The 21,813-nt window shown below is 46.0% G+C and overlaps 1 protein-coding gene across 2 annotated transcripts in view; it reads right to left on the reverse strand.

Moving 5' to 3' along the window:
- The window catches only part of LOC140467963 (C-type lectin domain family 10 member A-like), an 88,679-nt gene that overhangs the window by 20,867 nt on the left and 45,999 nt on the right, over positions 1-21,813 (reverse strand). For both annotated transcript variants that reach the window (XM_072564057.1, XM_072564056.1), the window contains 3 exons: positions 14,811-14,879; positions 8,486-8,539; positions 3,984-4,058 (listed from right to left, as the gene is read on the reverse strand). In XM_072564057.1, coding sequence (XP_072420158.1) covers positions 3,984-4,058; positions 8,486-8,539; positions 14,811-14,879 — 198 coding nt within the window. The remainder of the gene's footprint in view (positions 1-3,983; positions 4,059-8,485; positions 8,540-14,810; positions 14,880-21,813) is intronic.

The following is a 21,813-nucleotide window of genomic DNA, read 5'->3' on the forward strand; positions in this document are numbered from 1 at the left end:
CTGCTGTCTCTGCCTGTTCCTGATCTCTCCCTGCTGTCCCCTCCCTGTTCCTGATCTCTCCCTGCTGTCCCCTCCCTGTTCCTGGTCTTTCCCTGCTGTCTCTGCCTGTTCCTGATCTCTCCCTGCTGTCCCCTCCCTGTTCCTGGTCTCTCCCTGCTGCTTCCTCCCTGTTCCTAATCTCTCCCTGCTGTCCCCTCCCTGTTCCTGATCTCTCCCTGCTGTCCCCTCCCTGTTCCTGGTCTTTCCCTGCTGTCTCTGCCTGTTCCTGATCTCTCCCTGCTGCCCCCTCCCTGTTCCTGAATTCCAGCAAAACGACACATGCACAAAACTAGCAAATGTAACCTGATTGTTGGAATATTTACCCCCACTTGTAACTTAAGATCACAAGAACTGCCGTGGTTTGAGAAGGTGGTTCAGCACCATCTTCTCTAGTGCATGATTTGGAGGTGCTGGTGTTGGACCGGGGTTTATAAAGTTAAAAATCACAGCAACATCCGGTTATCGTCCTACAGGTTTATTTGGAAGCACTAGCGTTTGGAGCTCTGTTCCTTCATCACGTAGTTGTCTAATGAACCACCTGATGAAGGAGCAGCACTCTGAAAGCTAGTGCTTCCACATAGACCCATTGGACTATAACCTGGTGTTGTGTGATTTTTAACTTCTCAAGTGCAGTTAGGGTTGGGAAATGTGCTGGCTCAGCCAGTGAGGCCTGCACCCAATATACAAATAGAGGCTATGATCTTCTCACCAGCTGTTAGTGCAGAAGATATCCCAGGTTAGCACAGAGCATCATAGTGGTGCTGGATATGTCAGGTCAAGGTGGATATAAAGAGTTCAGAATTATACCACAGGCTTTCGGTACAAACTCTCCCCAGGAAGGTCTCCTTACCCAGACAGAAGAAACTGTGAGCAAACAGTAATGCTTGGAAGTGAAGTGGAGTTCCACACGATCTTTAGATTAGATTCCTCACAGTGTGGAAATAGGCCCTTCGGCCCAACAAGTCTACACCAACCCTCTGAAGTGTAACCCACCCAGATCCATTTCCCTCTGACTAATGCACCTTACACTATGGGCAATTTAGCATGGCCAATTCACCTGACCCGCACATCTTTGGACTGTGGGAGGAAACAGGAGCACCCGGAGCAAACCCACGCGACACGGGGAGAATGTGCAAACTCCACACAGACAATTGTCCAAGACTGGAATATAACCCAGCCACTGTGAGGCTGCAGTGCTCACCACTGGGCCACTGTACTGTGGGTGGCAAACTATTACGCATCATTCACTTTTCTGGTCTTTCCTTCTGGAAACTGTTGGAAATAGGGGTCCCGCTTCTTAAAACTCAATTCTTTCAGTGTTGAATATTTAGTATTGCCTGTGTAGTTTGAGATCCCATTTAACTGTGTTACAGTAGCAACTGGCCTTCTAGAAACACAAATCTCTATCATTCGAAAACAAACAAATTACAGATTGTGATAATTACAAATTACTACAATGCAGTATTTGCGACAATGGAATGTTTTGGTCTTTGAAGGAATGAAAACAAACCCCCAAATGGAGGTGGGAAAGGGGACAATGGTCATTTGACATAAGGAATAGTTGTGGATCATATGGTCATTGACCAAAGGGGTCCAGACAGTTTATTGACGCAGCGCTAGCCTCCAGCCCCTATCAACAATATATATCAACAAGTGCTCCGGGGCAGAGGGGAGTCCTCAATGGATGTTCATTGTAGATGTGACAGGCCTTGTCGAGAACTAGTCTCCCCAGATGGATGATGGAGCAAAGGAAGAGGCAGAAGACCAAGGGAAGAGTAAAACTTTGGTTAGATAGCAGGATCCCTTACGATTTTGACAAGATCAAAACACTGCACCAAATGCCTGTTTGTCCACTGGTATCAGTGTCCCCCTTAGTCCAGGATCTCCACACATATGTTCAAGACACCATCCATGCCCTCCACCTCCTTCATGGCTTTTGATTCCCAAGCCCCCAACACTTCATTTTCACCAGTCCCTCTACACCCGTATCCCTCATGAAGAAAGCCTAAATGCCCTCAGTTTCTTCCTCTCCCACCAACCCAATCAGTCCCCCTCCACCAACACTCTCATTCGATTAGTGGAACTAGTCCTCACCCTTAACAACTTCTCCTTTGAATCCTCCTACTTCCCTCACACCAGTCGGGTTGCTATGGGTACCCACATGGGTCCCTGCTGTGCCTGCTTCTTTGTAGGATACATGGAACAGTCCCTCTTCCACAGCTACACTGGCACCATCCGTCAACTTTTCCTCCCTACATCAATAACTATCAGTGCTGCCTTATGCTCCCATGTGGAGCTTCAACAGTTCATCAACTACATGCACACTGTCCACCCTGACCTCAAATTCACCTGACCATCTCTGACACCTCCCTCCTCTTCCTGGACCTCTCCATCTCCATCTTCAGCGACTGATTCAACATTGACATCTACTTCACATCCACCGGCTCTCACAGCTACCTTGACTACATCTCCCAATCCTCCATCCTGTAACAACGTGATCCTTCACTCCCAATTCCTCTACCATATCTGCTCCCAGGATGAGCAATTACACTCCAGGGCATCCCAGTTATCATTTCCTCTTCCCGTGAACAATAATGCCCTCAATTGTATCTCCTCCATTTCCAACATGTCTGCCCTCAAACCCCACACCCTCCAAACCCCAACAAAGACAGAATTCCCCTAATCCCCACATTCCACCTCACTAATTTCCAAATTCAGCGCATCGTCCTCTGCCATTTTCATCACCGAAAGTCAGACCTCACCACCTCATACATTTCCCTCCACATCCCTAACTGCATTCTGTAGGGGCCATTCCACTGATACTCCCTTGTTAGGTCCACACTCCCCACCAAACCCACCCCTCTCTCCTTCACACTTGGCACCTTCCCCTGCTGTTGCTGCAAGAGGTACAAAACCTGCGCCTTCACCTCCCCTCTCACCTCCGTCCAAGGCCCCAAAGGATCATTGCAAATCCGGCAGAGATTTACCTGCATATCATCGAACCTCATTTATTGCATCTGTTGCTCTTGATGTGGTCTCCTCTACATCAGAGAGACCGAGTGCAAACTCGCAGACCGGTTTAGGGAACATCCCTGATCCGTACACACCAACTAACCCCACCTTCCCATGGCCAACCGTATCAACTCCCTCCTCCCACTCCCCTGAGGACATTCTATCCTGGACCTCCTCCACTGCCTAAACAAGACCACCCACAAACTGGAGGAGGAACACCTCATCTTCCACCTCATGGGCATACAACCACACTGCCTTAACGTTGAATTCACCAGTTTCCAAATCTCCCCTCTCCCCACCTCATCCCAGACCCAACTCTGCAACTTGGCACCACCTCTTGACCTGACCTGCCTGTTCATCTTCCTTCCCATCTATCTTTCCCACTGACTTATCACAACCAAGTCCTACCTGCATCTACCTATCGCTATCCCCCAGCCCTCTATGTATTTCCCAGCCCCCTTGCCCCTCCCCAGTGCTGATAAAGAGTCCTGCCCGAAATCTCGACTCTCTTGCTCCTCGGATGCTGCCTGACCTGTGTGCCTTTTCTAGCGCCACCCTTTCTTGACTCTGACTCTCCAGTTTCTGCAGTTCTCACTATCTCCCGTCAGTGAACCTTCCCCAATTGTAACAGTCATATATATTCTTTGTCTAATTAACTCTTGTATCCTATCTAAACTGTTTTTAAAAAACTTAATGAACTATATGAAAATTGCTTACAAATTGATGACTACTTATATTAGGTAACTGTGATCATGTATCTTCCAAATTTTAAGAAGACTGAGCCTTGTGGAATATGTGAGCAATTTTCAGATGATTTATTAAGTTTCTTCACTTAACAAGTGTCTGAATTGTCTAATGCACTTTGCATATTAACACACAAAATGGCTGAAAATAGTTCAGTGTTTGTACCAAGCCACCCCAGAGCTACTTACAGTTCTCCTTCATCTCTTTCAGCTGATCTGTAATGTCGTCATGTCCTCGGCGTGTTTGATAGGCCAGATTTGCAACTGAAAATGAAACGCAGTGTTAATGGTAATGCTGCATGCACTGTTAACAGCACTCTCTACTGAGACAGGGTATCAGCAGAGTCCCCAAGGTAAGAAGAAGACTTGTGGCACCTTCTAAACTCAGATTTCTGCTGTCAAGCCTAGTGGATGGTGGGAACACGATACAGTATATCAGAACGAGCAATTAAACAATGGAGATAATCTGTGAATTCCAGATCCACATTTGCAAGATGACATCCTGATAGGAGGTAAAAGTAAATTACTGCAGATACTGGAATCTGAAACCAAAAGAGAAAATGCTGGAAAATCTCAGCAGGTTTGGCAGCATCTGTAAGGAGAGGAAAGAGCTGACGTTTCGAGTCTAACTGACCCTTTGTCAAAGCTAAAAAAAAGGGGAGAAATAGGGAGGTATTTATACGAGGCCGAGAGAAGGTGAGTCATGGCTCCAGAAGCGAAGGTAGCAATAAAGAGATGGTAATGACAGTGCATAGAGAGATTATAGGGAGATTAGGAGCTGTGAGTGACCAAGGCTGAAGCCAGTGCTGTGTGACAAAATATGTGGGGGATGGGGGGGGGTGAGTGGATGGGTGAAGCAGAGGTAAAATGGAAAACAGGGGAGAAGGGTAGAAAATGGGGAAGAGGAGAGGAAAAAGGTGATGAGAGAGTGGGGAGCAAGAGAAAGAGAGAGAGACAATCAAGAAATAAGAGGTACAGAACAGTGAAAAAAAAATTAAAAAAAGGATAAATAAAATAAATGAAATAAAATTATCTGAAGTTGTTGAATTCAGTGTTGAGACCGGCAGGCTGTAACGTGCCTCTTCGGAAGATGAGATGCTGTTCCTCCAGTTTGCATTGAGCTTCACTGGAACATTCCAGCCGGCCAAGGACAGACATGTGGGCATGGAGCAGGATTGGGTGTTGAAGTGGTAAGCCACAGACAGGTCCGGGACCTGATTGCGTACAGACCGAAGGTGCTCAGCAAAGCGATCACCCAGTCGGCATTTTGTCTCTCCGATACAGAGGAGACCACATTGGGAGCAACGAATGCAATAGACCAAATTGTGAGAGGTACAAGTGAAATGCTACTTAATCTGAAATGAGTGTCTGGGGCCTTGGATGGTGAGCATGGAAGAAATAAAGGGGCAGGTGTTGCACCTTCTGCAATTGCTGATAGGTCTTGATATCTAATGACAAGACAATGTTTAAAGTGGCTGCGGTTCTCTATGTGGTCAGTGCCTCAGTGGGTCGTCGTCTCACCTTTAAACCAGCCTTGCCCTCCAGTGTGATACTTAGGGAGTGCTGCAGTGCCAGAATGCTGTCTTTCAGATGCTCTCCATTCAGTACTACTGTCAGGAGGACACGGTCCCACTGGCCGCAGAGCTAGGGCCAGCCAAAAACACCCTTGGCACAGGCCAGCCCAACCGTAGTATGAGACTCAAGAGGGACCCTGTTAAGCAAAGAGGGAGCATTGTGGAGAACCCTGTGAACTCCAAAGCCAAGGACTCCATGGTCCCCAGAGAATTGGCTAACCAGAGGCTACAGCAGGGTCAGCATGGTCAGATTCTAGCCTGGCCACCCGGAGACAGGTGGCACTGTATAGTTTGAGCTATGTCTATAGTAGTATTTTGGAACTACTTTGCTTTTATTTGATGTGCCAGTGTTTGGGCAAATCTTATGGAGTTTTGTGTCATTTTTGTAAGTTTAAGTTTGGGCAATTGGGAGCCGAGCCTGGGAATGCTTGAAGGGCGAAGCCATGTTTGCATTGTGTCTTACAGGAGGAAACCCTCGGAAATGGACTGAATATTAGTGCTGGTCACTCTGATCAGAGTCAGCATTGTACACGGAGTGACAGAGAGGAATCACTTTTCTATCGATGGGCGGAGCAGGGAGAGCCCCTAGCAGCAGCACCCAGAGGTGGCACACCCAGCACGGAAGGAATCATCTCCTACTTCAACTGGGGAAAGTGGCCAGGGTGGCTGGGGTCGAATTCGACTTGGTACTTCAGTCATGCCAGCTTCACCTATGGGGAGGTGTCCGTTTCATGCCCGAGGATTAAAATAGTGGCTGCCTGGGTTAGGATGGTGGAAGGTAAACAGGTATGTCTCAGTTGTAAGGGGGGGGATGTCCCTCTGGGTAGCTGGTGGTGGCTCAGGAGACTGAGCAGGGACACCAGGGACCAGACCATTGTCTGGGAATGACTGGACAGTGACGCCCACTGGACAATCACAGGGACCCTTGGAGGGGCGAGTGAATATTGGAGTCATTCGTGGAGGGGTACATGTCCGTTTCAAGGTAGTCCCGCCCAATGGTCAAAAGTGGAGAGCACTCTATGACAGGGATTGACCTGTCAGGGTTTTTGAACTGGGGTGTACATGAAACACTGTGATCCCAGCACTTAAGCTCCTCCTCGAGACCCCAGTGTGAGTCCTAAGCCATGGACAGGGAGTGTAAGAAGGGCTTATGCCCGAAACGTCGATTCTCCTGCTCCTCAGATGCTGCCTGACCTGCTGCGCTTTTCCAGCACCACACTATCGACTCTGATCTCCAGCATCTGCAGTCCTCACTTTCTCCTCGTGTATAAACTGTACTATGGATGTGATGGTTTTGTATAAGGCCTGATCAATGCAAACATTTGCTGTTAAGTTTGTGATTGTATATATTATACCCTTTCCTAAACTTGCATTTTGCCCTTCTCGGGGAACTGGAGCGGCGGGGGAAAGTGAGGTGAGAGGGTGGCAGATTAGTTTTGGTTATCTGCGAAGCTGGTTTTGAGGTCTCAATGATTTTTGCCCATCCGAAGTGATAGTCTACATAAGAGGGATTGTAAGGTGGAGCAAAAATTCCCATCAGATACCCTGGACTAAAACCCTCTAAATTTGGGACATGAGTTTAGTGGAAGTCACATTTGAAATAAAAGTCACTGAGCCCTGAGGCTGAGACAGACTTGGCAATATGCAAGCCTAGGGGCAGCTGTCTGGAACAAGGGTTTAGCTTGTAAAAAGAAGACCCCCACAAATGCCTCAGCTAAAAGACAATTTAACATCAACCAGCAGAGCATACAACCGAGATATTCTGGAGCTTATAAAAATACAAAACCATTCAACTTTTCAACATTTGCTTGGCCACAGTGATAGTGAACATTCCACACCATTGTACAACATGCAAACCCATTTGCCATGAATGGGAAGACCTTCACACTATCAGCATCACCTTAACCTACATCCGTCTAAGAGAAATAATGGACACTCAAAGCTATCGGAAACCCACTCAATTCAATTGGAAAACCATTCACACCTCATCTAACACTCAGGAAGCTCACTCAGCCCTGAGAGGAGGAACAACAGCTCAGTGATTCAATCCAGATTTGGCGGGAGATAAGGGAAACTGACAGTCAGTATAACTGGGTAACCCTGCTCTCTGCGGTTTGTTCAGCAAGAGGTCCGACTAGCATCAAGAGAGTCAGCCACAGTCAGTTGCAGACTTGGGAAAAGAAGAGAGAGCAATCTTCTCATCCTGAAGTCTCCAAGTTCTGATGAGCAGAGACTGGAGAGCTGAGAGACCGACTGGGTAAAGCCAGCGACATCCACCCCTGTCCAAGCCAACAGGAGCTACTCCAGTGGTGAGCATAAGGTCATTGAGACCTACTGTCCCAGCTCAGTAAGAGAGAGTAGGAAGGTAGACTTTGGGGCCAACAGTACAGGGCACTCCTCAGGGAAGGGTAACAGGATAGGACCCCGGGATTTGCGTTCACTCTCTTTTTCTCTCTTTTCCCCTGTCACCCAGCAATTAACAGCTGTGTAATTCAAAACTGTGTGAAAGTGAGGACTGCAGATGCTGGAGATTAGAGTCAAGGGCTCCTGCCCGAAAAGTCGATTTTCCTGCTCCTTGGATGCTTCCTGACTGCCGTGCATTTCCAACATCACTCTAATCTTAATTCAAAACTGTACCATGTTGGAGCTGCAAGGGTTAGTTGGGGTGTTTGTAGCTGCCAGACAAGTCTTATTTCACTTGACGCATAGCATTGATTTTTTCCAAATATTAATTTTCTTGTCAGGGATTATAGATATATTCTCAATTTTGCTTGTTTTAATAAAATCAGAGTTTCCTTTGCCTCTGATCTGCCTCCTGTGTTTTTTGTGGCACCACATCTCACTGCATAAAGCCCAGTGTCAGACCCAGGGTGCTGTCATCAAATAAATCGACCAGCACTCCCTACTCTGGCACTGCAGTACCTCTACAGGGAGCAGGATTATGTTGTGACTGGTTTACATATGAAATTCCAAATGCAAATAGTGGACGCACAAGATATTAAACAAAATGGAGTTGATGGTAATTCACACAGATGAAAAACTGAATAAAACCTTAGCTCTACAACTCAGACATGATCAGGCTGAATGAAACAGAAAGAAAATAAATCTTTTACTCACTGTCATTTTTTATCTTTGACTGACTCTGCTTCACATCTTCGGAGACTGATGCAACTGTAAAAAGAAGAATTTTTTATGCAAGATCTGTTGGTTGTAAAATAAGACAATTGTGCAATTTACACGTGGGTAGAATTGATTTCCCTCTACAATGCACCCATCTTCCAGAACTGATGACTTCTCCACTATCCTCCTTTTCAATATATTTGATGTGCAAGTGTGAGAAAGAGTGGTGGGATACTTCTCACTTGTCTGGATCAGTGCAGCTCCAAAAACTCTCAAGAGACTTGACACCATCCAGGACAAGCAGACCATTTGATTGGCATCACATTCATAAACATCTACTCTCTCCACCACCACCACCACCACCAATGTTCAGAAGCAGCAGTGCACACTATCTACAAGAGACATGGCAGCAATTCACTGAAGCTAGGCAGCAGGTACATGGGAAGAGGCAGGTTCCCCTCTTACCACCACTCACCATACTGACTCTAATCTGATGGATTCTATGGATCTGACCTCAGAATGTAGGTGCACTTTGACAGAACTAAGTGTTGTCAGACATAACAAGAATCTGAGTGGAGGTTTCTCAGTAGTCCAGGACTGTTTGCTCATACTTAGCACTGAAGAATCTGTTTGAAGTGTTTACAGTGATTAAATTATTTGTCAGGGTAGATCGAGAAGTATGATCACCCATGGTGGGAGAGTCAAAATGGGGGCTAATGTCAGCAAACATTTTGCATAAGTAGAAATCTGAAAACCTGTCAGATGAGAACTTCAATACTGATATTGGTCGATGTATGCTAAGCAAGGATCCAGCTCTCAAAATAACTTGGTGGCAGGCAGCCTTGCCATTGAACTGTTGGGAAAAAAGTCATACTGGTGACCAATCATAGAAAAGTCACCAGACTTCACAGATGGTGTAAAACCTGATCATAAGCTGTTTCTTTCCCACACCTGCTAGTTGGTAAGAACTTGATAAGTTCACGAGTGAGGCAGACAGAAGCACAGGGAGATTGCACAGCATGTGGGGAAGGGGAGATTGCAAGAAGGAGTACAGAGAGGCTGCAGGGTGGAGAAAGGTAGGCTGCATGGAGGAGGAGGCTGCAAAGCAAAGTATGCGGTTTTAAACTTATCAACAAAGGGATACTCAGTTAATTGGGACCCAGGGAAACCTGAGATTGTGCAATTCTTGAAAATGAATTTGAACTCTCTAGCTGAAGGTTGCACAAATTCAGGAGCATACTGAAATCTTCAAATTTGCTCCTATGCATTTATTGACATTAGACAAATCAAGGGTTCCCACAGGGAATTGGTTTTCAAACTGGAGTTAGGATCTTATTAATATTTTCTTATCCTATGGATATTTTCTTGCTTGGAAAAAGCCATCATTATGCATTCCCAACTGCATTAACTTGCAAACTAATACGCTACTTAAGATAACAGCAATACAATATTTAAAATATACATTGATATTTTGCACAGTATATTTTTAGGTTAAACAGGGTCCTTCTACTAGCAGAGGTTGGTTGGTGCAGGCACCACCTCCACCCACCAATGTCTCACTATTATGGGACTATTCACTGGGAATGAGAATAATAAGAATGGTAGCTGACAGAATCAAACAGGTTAATGGCAAAGGGGGAGGCGGGTGAGAAGGAGGCAAGGCCTGGCAGTGGCAGGTAAGGAGAAAGTGAGGACGGCAGGTGCTGAAGATCAGAGTCGAAGAGTGTGGTGCTGGAAAAGCGCAGCAGGTCAGGCAGCATCTGAGGAGCAGGAGAATCGACGTTTCAACATAAGATTTTCATCAGGAATGAGGGGGTGGTCCAAGGGGGCTGAGAGATAAATGGGTGGGGGATAGGGCTGGGGAAGGTAGCTGGGAATGCGATAGGTAGATAAAGGTGGGGGGTGATGGTGATAGGTCGAAGAGGAGGGTGGAGTGAATAGATGGGATAGGTGGATAGGTAGGAAAGTTCAAGAAGGCGGTGCCAAGTTGGAAGGTTGGATCTCAGATAGGGTGGAGGGAGGAGAATTGAGGAAACTGGTGAAATCCACATTGGTCTCATGTGGTTGAAGGGTACCAAGGCGGAAGATGAGGCGTTCTTCCTCCAGGCATCAGGTGGTTAGGGTTTGGTGGGGGAGGAGGTCCAGGACTTGCATGTCCTTGCCGGAGCGGGAGAGGGAGTTAAAATGTTCGGCCATAGGATGGTGGGGTTGTTTAATGAATGCGTCCCAGAGGTGTTCTCTGAAATGTTCCGCAAGTTGGCATCCTGTCTTTCGGGCATGGGAAGCAAGACTAGGGTCGGGGGCAATGATGTTAAACTGAAAAGGTCAAAATAATTTGAAGAAATGGCTATAAAAAGAAATTAAATTAGATAGAATGAGGTTAAACATGGCAACATGTGAGGAGGCTGATCTATTTTTTTTTATTCACAGGATATTGTCAACATTTGTCCATACATTTATAAAAGAAACACAGAAGGAAAGGAGAGGCATTTACACATTCATTTTAAAGGAATACAGTATAAAAGTAGTGAAGTGTTGGTTCAACTCTACAAGGCATTAGTGAGACTGCACTTGGAGCACTGCGTACAATTTTGGATCTTTAACCTGAGGAGGGATGTAATTGGGTTGGAGGCAGCTCAGAATAAGCTCACTGGATTAATTTGAAGCATGTGGGGTTTGTCCAATGAAAAAAAGATTAATCAGTGTAACCTTATACTCTCTGGAGTTTGGTAGAATGAGAGGAGATCTAACTGAGGTACAAAACGGATTGACAAAATGATCTTGGAGTGGATGTTTCCCCTTGTGGGGCAATCGATAACAAGAGCTCACGGTTTTAGGCTAAGATGCCAGAGATTTAAAACAGGGAAAAGGGTTTCTCAAAGGGTTCACTACCCCAGAGTGTGGTGGACGCTGGGACATGAAGTAAATTTAAGGAGGAGATAGACAGATTTTTAATGAGTAATGGATGAAAGAATTATAGCAATGGGCAGGGAAGTACATAGAACTTGGACAGTACAGTGCAGTACAGCCCTTCGGCCCTCAATGCTGTGCCAACCTTTTATCCTACTCTAAGATCAAAATAACCCACACCCCTTCATTTTACTATCATCCATGTGCCTATCCTAGAGTCACTTAAATGTCCATAATGTATCTGACTTTGCTACCACCGCTGGCAGTGCATTCCACACCCACCACTCTCTGTGTAAAGAACCTACCTCTGACATCTCCCCTAAACCTTCCTCCAATCACCATAAAATTATGCCCCCTTGTGAATGGCCATTTCTGCCCTGGGGACAAGTCTCTGGCTATCCACTGTATCTATCCCTCTCATCATCTTGTACACCTCTATCAAGTCACCTCTCATTCTTCTTTGCTCCAATGAGAAAAGCCTCCCTCAACTTTCTTCATAAGACATGCCCTCCAGTCCAGGCAGCATCCTGGTAAATCTCCTCTATACCCTTTCTAAAGCTTCCACATCCTTCCTATAATGAGGCAACCAGAACTGAACACAATATTCCAAATGTAGTCTAACCAGGGATTTGTAGATCTTCAGCATAACCTCGTGGACCTTAAACTCAATCCCCCTGCTAATGAAAGCCAACACAACGTTGTTTGTCTAGCAGCAGGAAGATTGGGAGCAATGATCAGGAGGCTGCCAGGAAGGTAAATGACTGCTTTAAAACCTTACCTCAAGGCCCTCCATTTTTGTTTAGCAGCAGGAAGATTGGGAGCAACAACCAGGGGGCTGCTAAGAAGGTAAGATACTGCTTTAAAAACTTACCTCAAGTATCAAGGCCCTCCATTTTTGTTTAACAGTTGGGGGAGTGGGAGCAACAACTGGGGGCAGCCGGGAAGGTGAATTACTGATTTAAAAATTTACCTTGAGTGTCAGGGCCCTCCATTTTTATTTAGCAGCAAGAAGAGCAGCAGTGACGACTGGGGGCTGCCCAGAAGGTAAATGACTGCTTTAAAAATGTACCTCATGAATAGGTGGAGCGCATGTTGAGCAGGGACGGACACGGTACTGCTGTGTAAGTGAGGTAATATCTTTGGGCGGTTGTGTTAACCGAAACACTACTGTCTCCCACCCATCCTCCTCCTCTAACTAACTGAAAAGACTCCTGTGTGCTGGATTGGTAAGATAACTAGTTATTTTTTATTTTTCAATAGTCTCTTTGGGAAGTTCGAATATTGGGAATGGAGGTGAGAGCAGTTGAATGTTTCTCCTGCAGAATGTGGGAGGTAAAGGTCACCACGAGTGTTCCTGCTGACTGCATCTGCAGGAAGTGCACCCAATTCCAGCATTAGGGAACTGGAACTGAAGCTGGAGCTGGATGAACTTCGGATCATTCGGGAGGTGAAGGGGTGATTGAGAGGAGTTACAGGGAGGTAGTTATACCTCAGGTATAAGAAAAAGGCAAATGGGTTACAGTCAGGGGACGGAAAGGGAACCAGCAGGCAGTGCAGGAATCCCCTGTAGCTGTTCCCCTCAACAAGTATACCGTTTTGGATACTGTTGGAGGGACAACTTACCAGGGGTCAGCTAGAGGGGTAGAGGTCTGTGGCACAGAGTCTGTCCCTGTTGCTTAGAATAGAAGGGGGGAGATGAGTGGTGCACGAGTCATTGGGGACTCCACAGTTAGGGGGACAGATAAGAGGTTATGTGGGAATGAGAGAGACTCATGGTTGGTGTGTTGCCTCCCAGGTGCCAAGGTTCGTTATGTCTCGGATCTTGTTTTTGGGATCCTTGATGGAAGGGTCCACATGGTCCACATAGGCACCAATGACATAGGTAGGAAAAGGAGTGGGCATTTAAAGCAGACATTCAGGGAGCTTGGGTGGAAGCTTATAGCTAGAACAAGCAGAGTTGTTAGCTCTGGGTTGTTACCCGTGCCACGTACTAGTGAGGTGAGGATGAGGATGGGAGAGAATTGCACATATGGCTACAGGGATGGTGCAGGAGGGAGGGTTTCTGATACCTGGATAATTGGGGGTCATTCTGAGGTAGGTGGGACTTCTACAAACAGGATGGTCTACACCTGAACCAGAGGGGTACCTGAACCAGAAGTTTCCTAATGCTGTTCAGCAGGGGGATGGGAACCTAAATTGTAGCTCCAGTGTCCGGGAGGTTGAGAGTAGTGAGGTCAGAAATAAGATTTCCAAGTCGCAAGAGTTCACCAGCAAGCAGGAAGGTGGTTTGAAGTGTGTCTACTTCAACACCAGGAGCATCCGGAATAAGGTTGGTGAACTTGCAACATGGGTTGGTACGTGGGACTTTAATGTTGTGGCCATTTCAGAGACGTGAATAGAGCAGGGACAGGAATGGTTGTTGCAAAATCCGGGATTTAGATGTTTCAGTAAGAACAGAGAAGATGGTGGTGTGGCATTGTTAGTCAAGGACAGTATTATGGTGGCAGAAAGGACATTTGAGGACTTGTCTACAGAGTATGGACTGAGGTTAAAAACAAGGAAGGAGAGGTCACCCTGTTGGGAGTTTTCTATATGCTTCCGAATAGTTCTAGAGATGTAGAGGAAAGGATAGCAAAAATGATTCTGGATAGGAGTGAGAGTAACAGGGTAGTTGTTATGGCAGACTTTAGATTTCCAAATATTCACTGGAAATACTACAGTTTGAGTTCTTTAGATGGTCAGTCTTTGTCCAATGTGTGCAGGACGGTTTTCTCACACAGTATGTAGACAGGCTATCAAGGGGAGAGGCCACATTGGATTTGGTACTGGATAATGAACCAGGCTAGGTGTTAGATTTGGAGGTAGGTGAGCTCTTTGGTGGTAGTGACCACAATTCAGTTATGTTTACTTTAGTGATAGAAAGGGAAAGGCATATATCACAGAGCAAGAGTTATAGCTGGAGGAAAGGCAATTATGATGCGATTAAGCAAGATTTAGGATGTATTGGATGGAGAATGAAACTGCAGGGGATGGGTACAATTGAAATGTGGAGCTTATTCAAGGAACAGCTACTGCGGGTCCTTGATAAGTATGTACCCGTCAGGCAGGGAGGAAGTAGTCGAGCTATGGTTTACTAAAGAAGTTGAATTATTTGTCAAGAGTAAAAAGAAGACTTATGTTAGGATGAGACGTGAAGGCTCAGTTAGGGTGCTCGAAAGTTACAAGTTTGCTAGGAAAGACCTGAAGAGAGAGCTAAGAGCATAATTAAGGGGTATGGAGATAATACAGGTAGAAGGAGCTGAGACAATGGACATATCGGCCATGATCTTAATGAATGGCGTAGCAAGCTTGACGAGTTAAATGGCCTACTCCTTAATATGATATGATGAAACTATGAAGAGTATGGACTTACCAGCTTGCAGTATATTTGTCTGCCTTTGGAATAACTGTTTGTGGCTACTGTGTATATCATTGGCCAACTCTGCAAAGGAAGATAAACAGTGGCTCAGATCATTGGTCAACAAAAGCAAGCCAGCACAGAGCAAGTAGAAAGTGAGGACTGCAGATGCTGGAGATCAGATTCGAGAGTGTGGTGCTGGTTAGGCAGTATCTGAGGAGCAGGAGAATCGACCTTTGGGCATAAGCCCATCAGAAGGAATTCTCCTGCTCCTCGAATACTGCCTCAACTGTTGAGTTTTTCCAGCACCACACCCTTGATCCAGTACAGAGCAATCCAAACATGCCCAGCACAGTGCAATAGCAACATATTTTACACAGTATGACTGGAAATACTACAGTTTGAGTACTTTAGATGGGCCAGTCTTTGTCCAATGCGTGCAGGACAGTTCCCTCACACAGTATGTAGACAGGCTAACAAGTGGAGAGGCCACATTGGATTTGGTACTGGGTAATGAACCAGGCTAGGTGTTAGATTTGGATGACAGTATGATACAAACATACCCAGCAGAGCAATCCAAACATACTCTACCCATGTGATCCAAACACACACTGCACGGTGCGATCCAAACATACTCTACCCATGTGATCCAAACACACTCTACACAGTGCGATCCAAACATACTCTACCCATGTGATCCAAACACACACTGCACGGTGCGATCCAAACATACTCTACCCATTTGACCCAAACACACCCTACACAATGCGATCCAAACATACTCTACCCATGTGATCCAAACACACACTGCACAGTGCGATCCAAACATACTCTACCCACGTGATCCAAACACATTCTACACAGTGCGATCCAAACATACTCTACCCATGTGATCCAAACACACTCTACACAGTGCGATCCAAACATACTCTACCCATGTGATCCAAACACACACTGCACGGTGCGATCCAAACATACTCTACTCATGTGATCCAAACACATTCTACACAGTGCGATCCAAACATACGCTACCCATGTGATCCAAACACATTCTACACAGTGCGATCCAAACATACGCTACCCATGTGATCCAAACACATTCTACACAGTGCGATCCAAACATACTCTACCCACGTGATCCAAACACATTCTACACAGTGCGATCCAAACATACTCTACCCATGTGATCCAAACACACTCTACACAGTGCGATCCAAACATACTCTACCCATGTGATCCAAACACACTCTACACAGTGCGATCCAAACATACTCTACCCATGTGATCCAAACACACTCTACACAGTGCGATCCAAACATACTCTACCCATGTGATCCAAACACACTCTACACAGTGCGATCCAAACATACTCTACCCATGTGATCCAAACACACTCTACACAGTGCGATCCAAACATACTCTACCCATGTGATCCAAACACACACTGCACAGTGTGATCCAAACATACTCTACTCATGTGATCCAAACACACACTGCACAGTGAGATCCAAACATACTCTACCCATGTGATCCAAACACACACCGCACAGTGCGATCCAAACACACACTGCACAGTGCGATCCAAACATACTCTACCCATGTGATCCAAACACACTCTACACAGTGCGATCCAAACATACTCTACCCATGTGATCCAAACACACCCGACATAGTGCGATCCAAACATACGCTACCCATGTGATCCAAACACACTCTACACAGTGCGATCCAAACATACTCTACTCATGTGATCCAAACACACACTGCACAGTGTGATCCAAACATACTCTACTCATGTGATCCAAACACACACTGCACAGTGAGATCCAAACATACTCTACTCATGTGATCCAAACACACACTGCACAGTGAGATCCAAACATACTCTACTCATGTGATCCAAACACACACCGCACAGTGAGATCCAAACATACTCTACTCATGTGATCCAAACACACACTGCACAGTGAGATCCAAACATACTCTACCCATGTGATCCAAACACACACTGCACAGTGAGATCCAAACATACTCTACCCATGTGATCCAAACACACACTGCACAGTGAGATCCAAACATACTCTACCCATGTGATCCAAACACACACCGCACAGTGTGATCCAAACATACTCTACTCATGTGATCCAAACACACACTGCACAGTGAGATCCAAACATACTCTACTCATGTGATCCAAACACACACTGCACAGTGAGATCCAAACATACTCTACCCATGTGATCCAAACACACACTGCACAGTGTGATCCAAACATACTCTACTCATGTGATCCAAACACACCCTGCACAGTGTGATCCAAACATAATCTACTCATGTGATCCAAACACACACTGCACAGTGAGATCCAAACATACTCTACTCATGTGATCCAAACACACACTGCACAGTGAGATCCAAACATACTCTACCCATGTGATCCAAACACATTCTACACAGTGCGATCCAAACATACTCTACCCATGTGATCCAAACACACACTGCACAGTGTGATCCAAACATACTCTACTCATGTGATCCAAACACACACTGCACAGTGAGATCCAAACATACTCTACTCATGTGATCCAAACACACACTGCACAGTGAGATCCAAACATACTCTACCCATGTGATCCAAACACATTCTACACAGTGCGATCCAAACATACTCTACCCATGTGATCCAAACACACACTGCACAGTGTGATCCAAACATACTCTACTCATGTGATCCAAACACACACTGCACAGTGAGATCCAAACATACTCTACTCATGTGATCCAAACACACACCGCACAGTGCGATCCAAACACACACCGCACAGTGCGATCCAAACACACACCACATAGTGAGATCCAAACACACACCGCACAGTGAGATCCAAACACACTGCACAGTGCAATCCAAACACAAACCGCACAGTGTGATCCAAACACACACTGCACAGTGCGATCCAAACACACACTGCACAGTGCGATCCAAACACACACCACATAGTGAGATCCAAACACACACCGCACAGTGAGATCCAAACACACACCGCACAGTGAGATCCAAACACACTGCACAGTGCGATCCAAACACACTCTACACAGTGCGATCCAAACACACACCACACAGTGCGATCCAAACATACATCGCACAGTGCGATCCAAACACACACCACACAGTGTGATCCAAACATACATCGCACAGTGCGATCCAAACACACACCACACAGTGTGTCCAAACACACACTGCACAGTGTGATCCAAACACACACTGCACAGTGCGATCCAAACACACACACTGCACAGTGCGATCCAAACACACTCTCCACAGTGCAATCCAAACACACTCTACAGAGTACGATCCAAACACACTGCACTGGGCGATCCAAACACACTGCACAGTGCGATCCCAACACACACTACACAGTGCGATCCAAACACACTGCACTGTGCGATCCAAACACACACTGCACAGTGCGATCCAAACACATTCTACACAGTGCGATCCAAACACACTCTGCACAGTGTGATCCAAACACACTCGACACAGTGTGACCCAAACACATTCTGCACAGTGTGATCCAAACACACTCTACACAGTGCGGTTCAAACACAGTCTACACAGTACGATCCAAACATACTCTACACAGTGTGATCCAAACACACTCTACACAGTGTGATCCAAACACATTCCACAGTGTGATCCAAACATACTCTACACAGTGCGAACCAAACACTCTCTACACGGTGCGATCCAAACACACACTACAGAGTGCGATCCAAACACACTCGGCACAGTGTAATCCAAACACACTCTACACAGTGCGATCCAAACACACTCTACACAGTGCGATCCAAACACACTCTACACAGTGCGATCCAAACACATTCTACACAGTGCAATCCACCGTCTACAGAGTATGATCCAAACACACTCTACACAGTGCAATCCGAACACACTCTACACAGTGTGATCCAAACACACACCGCACAGTGTGATCCGAACACACACCGCACAGTGCGATCCAAACACACACCGCACAGTGTGATCCAAACACACACCGCACAGTGCGATCCAAACACATTCTACACAGTGCAATCCACCGTCTACAGAGTATGATCCAAACACACTCTACACAGTGCAATCCAAACACACACTGCACAGTGCGATCCAAACACACACTGCACAGTGTGATCCAAACACACACTGCACAGTGCGATCCAAACACACTCTACACAGTGCGATCCAAACACACACCACACAGTGCGATCCAAACATACATCGCACAGTGCGATCCAAACACACACCACACAGTGTGATCCAAACACACACTGCACAGTGTGATCCAAACACACACTGCACAGTGCGATCCAAACACACACACTGCACAGTGCGATCCAAACACACTCTCCACAGTGCGATTCAAACACACTACACAGTACGATCCAAACACACTGCACTGGGCAATCCAAACACACTGCACAGTGCGATCCAAACACACACTACACAGTGCGATCCAAACACACTGCACTGTGCGATCCAAACACACACTGCAGTGCGATCCAAACACATTCTACACAGTGCGATCCAAACACATTCTGCACAGTGTGATCCAAACACACTCTACACAGTGTGATCCAAACACACTCTACACAGTGTGATCCAAACACACTCTACACAGTGTGATCCAAACACATTCCACAGTGTGATCCAAACATACTCTACACAGTGCGAACCAAACACTCTCTACACAGTGTGATCCAAACACACACTACACAGTGCGATCCAAACACACTCGGCACAGTGTAATCCAAACACACTCTACACAGTGCAATCCAAACATACTCGACACAGTGCGATTCAAACACACTCTACACAGTGCGATCCAAACACACTCTACACAGTCCGATCCAAACACACTCTACACTGTGCGATCCAAACACATTCTACACAGTGCAATCCACAGTCTACAGAGTATGATCCAAACACACTCTACACAGTGCGATCCGAACACACTCTGCACAGTGTGATCCAAACACACTCTACACAGTGCGATGCAAACACACTCTACACAGTGCGATCCAAACACACTCCACACAGTGCGATCCAAACATACTCCACACAGTGTGATCCAAACACACTCTACACAGTGTGATCCACACACACTCTACACTGTGCGATCCAAACACACTGTACACAGTACGATCCAAACATACTCCACACAGTGCGATCCAAACACACTCGACAGTGTAATCCAAACAAACTCTACACAGTGCGATCCAAACACACTTGACACAGTGCGATCCAAACACACTCTACACAATGCGATCCAAACACACTCGACACAGTGCAATTCAAACACACTCTACACAGTGCGATCCAAACACACTCTACACAGTGCGATCCAAACACACTCTACACAGTGCGATCCAAACACATTCTACACAGTGCGATCCGAACACACTCTACACAGTGCGATCCAAACACACTCTACACAGTGTGATCCAAACACATTCTACACAGTGCGATCCAAACACACTCTACACAGTGCGATCCAAACACACTCTACACAGTGCGATCCAAACACACTCTACACAGTGCGATCCAAACACATTCTACACAGTGCGATCCGAACACACTCTACACAGTGCGATCCAAACATACTCGACACAGTGCAATTCAAACACACTCTACACAGTGTGATCCAAACATACTCTACACAGTACGATCCAAACACATTCTACACAGTGTGATCCAAACAAACTCTACACAGTGCGATCCAAACATACTCTACACAGTGTGATCCACACAGACTCTACACAGTGCAATCCAAACATACTCTACACAGTGTGATCCACACACACTCTACACAGTGCGATCCAAACACACTCTACACAGTGTGATCCAAACACACTCTACACAGTGCGATCCAAACACACTCTACACAGTGTGATCCACACACACTCTACACAGTACGATCCAAACATTCTACACAGTGTGATCCAAACACACTCTACACAGTGCGATCCAAACAGTCTCTACACAGTACGATCCAAACACACTCTACACAGTGTGATCCACACACAATCTACACAGTGATCCAAACACACTCTACACAGTGTGATCCAAACATACTCTACACAGTACGATCCAAGCACACTCTACACAGGGCGATCCAAATACATTCTACAGTGTGATCCAAATACACTCTACACAGTGCGATCCAAACACACTCTACACAGTGCGATCCAAACACACTCTACACAGTGCGATCCAAACACACTCTACACAGTGTGATCCAAACACACTCTACACAGTGCGATCCAAACATACTCTACACATTGCGATCCAAACATACTCTACACAGTGTGATGCACACACACTCTACACAGTACGATCCAAACACATTCTACACAGTGTGATCCACACACACTCTACACAGTGCGATCCAAACACACTCTACACAGTGCGATCCAAAACACACTCTACACAGTACGATCCAAACATACTCTACACAGTGTGATGCACACACACTCTACACAGTACGATCCAAACACATTCTACACAGTGTGATCCACACACACTCTACACAGTGCGATCCAAACACACTCTACACAGTGCGATCCAAAACTCACTCTACACAGTATGATCCAAACACACTCTACACAGTGTGATCCAAACACACTCTACACCGTGTGATCCAAACATACTCTACAGTGTGATCCAAACACACTCTACACAGTGCGATCCAAACACACTCCACACAGTGCGATCCAAAACACACTGCACAGTGCAATCCAAACACACTTGACACAGTGCAATCCAAACATACTCTACACAGTGCGATCCAAAACACACTGCGCAGTTCGATCCAAACACATTCTGCACAGTGTGATTCAAACACACTCTACACAGTACGATCCAAACACACTCTACACAGTGCAATTCAAATACACACTCTACACAATGTGATCCAAACACACTCTACACAGTACGATCCAAGCACACTCTGCACAGTGCGATCCA

The sequence above is a fragment of the Chiloscyllium punctatum genome, chromosome 46, assembly GCF_047496795.1.
Source record: "Chiloscyllium punctatum isolate Juve2018m chromosome 46, sChiPun1.3, whole genome shotgun sequence".
Classification (NCBI taxonomy): Eukaryota; Metazoa; Chordata; class Chondrichthyes; order Orectolobiformes; family Hemiscylliidae; genus Chiloscyllium; species Chiloscyllium punctatum.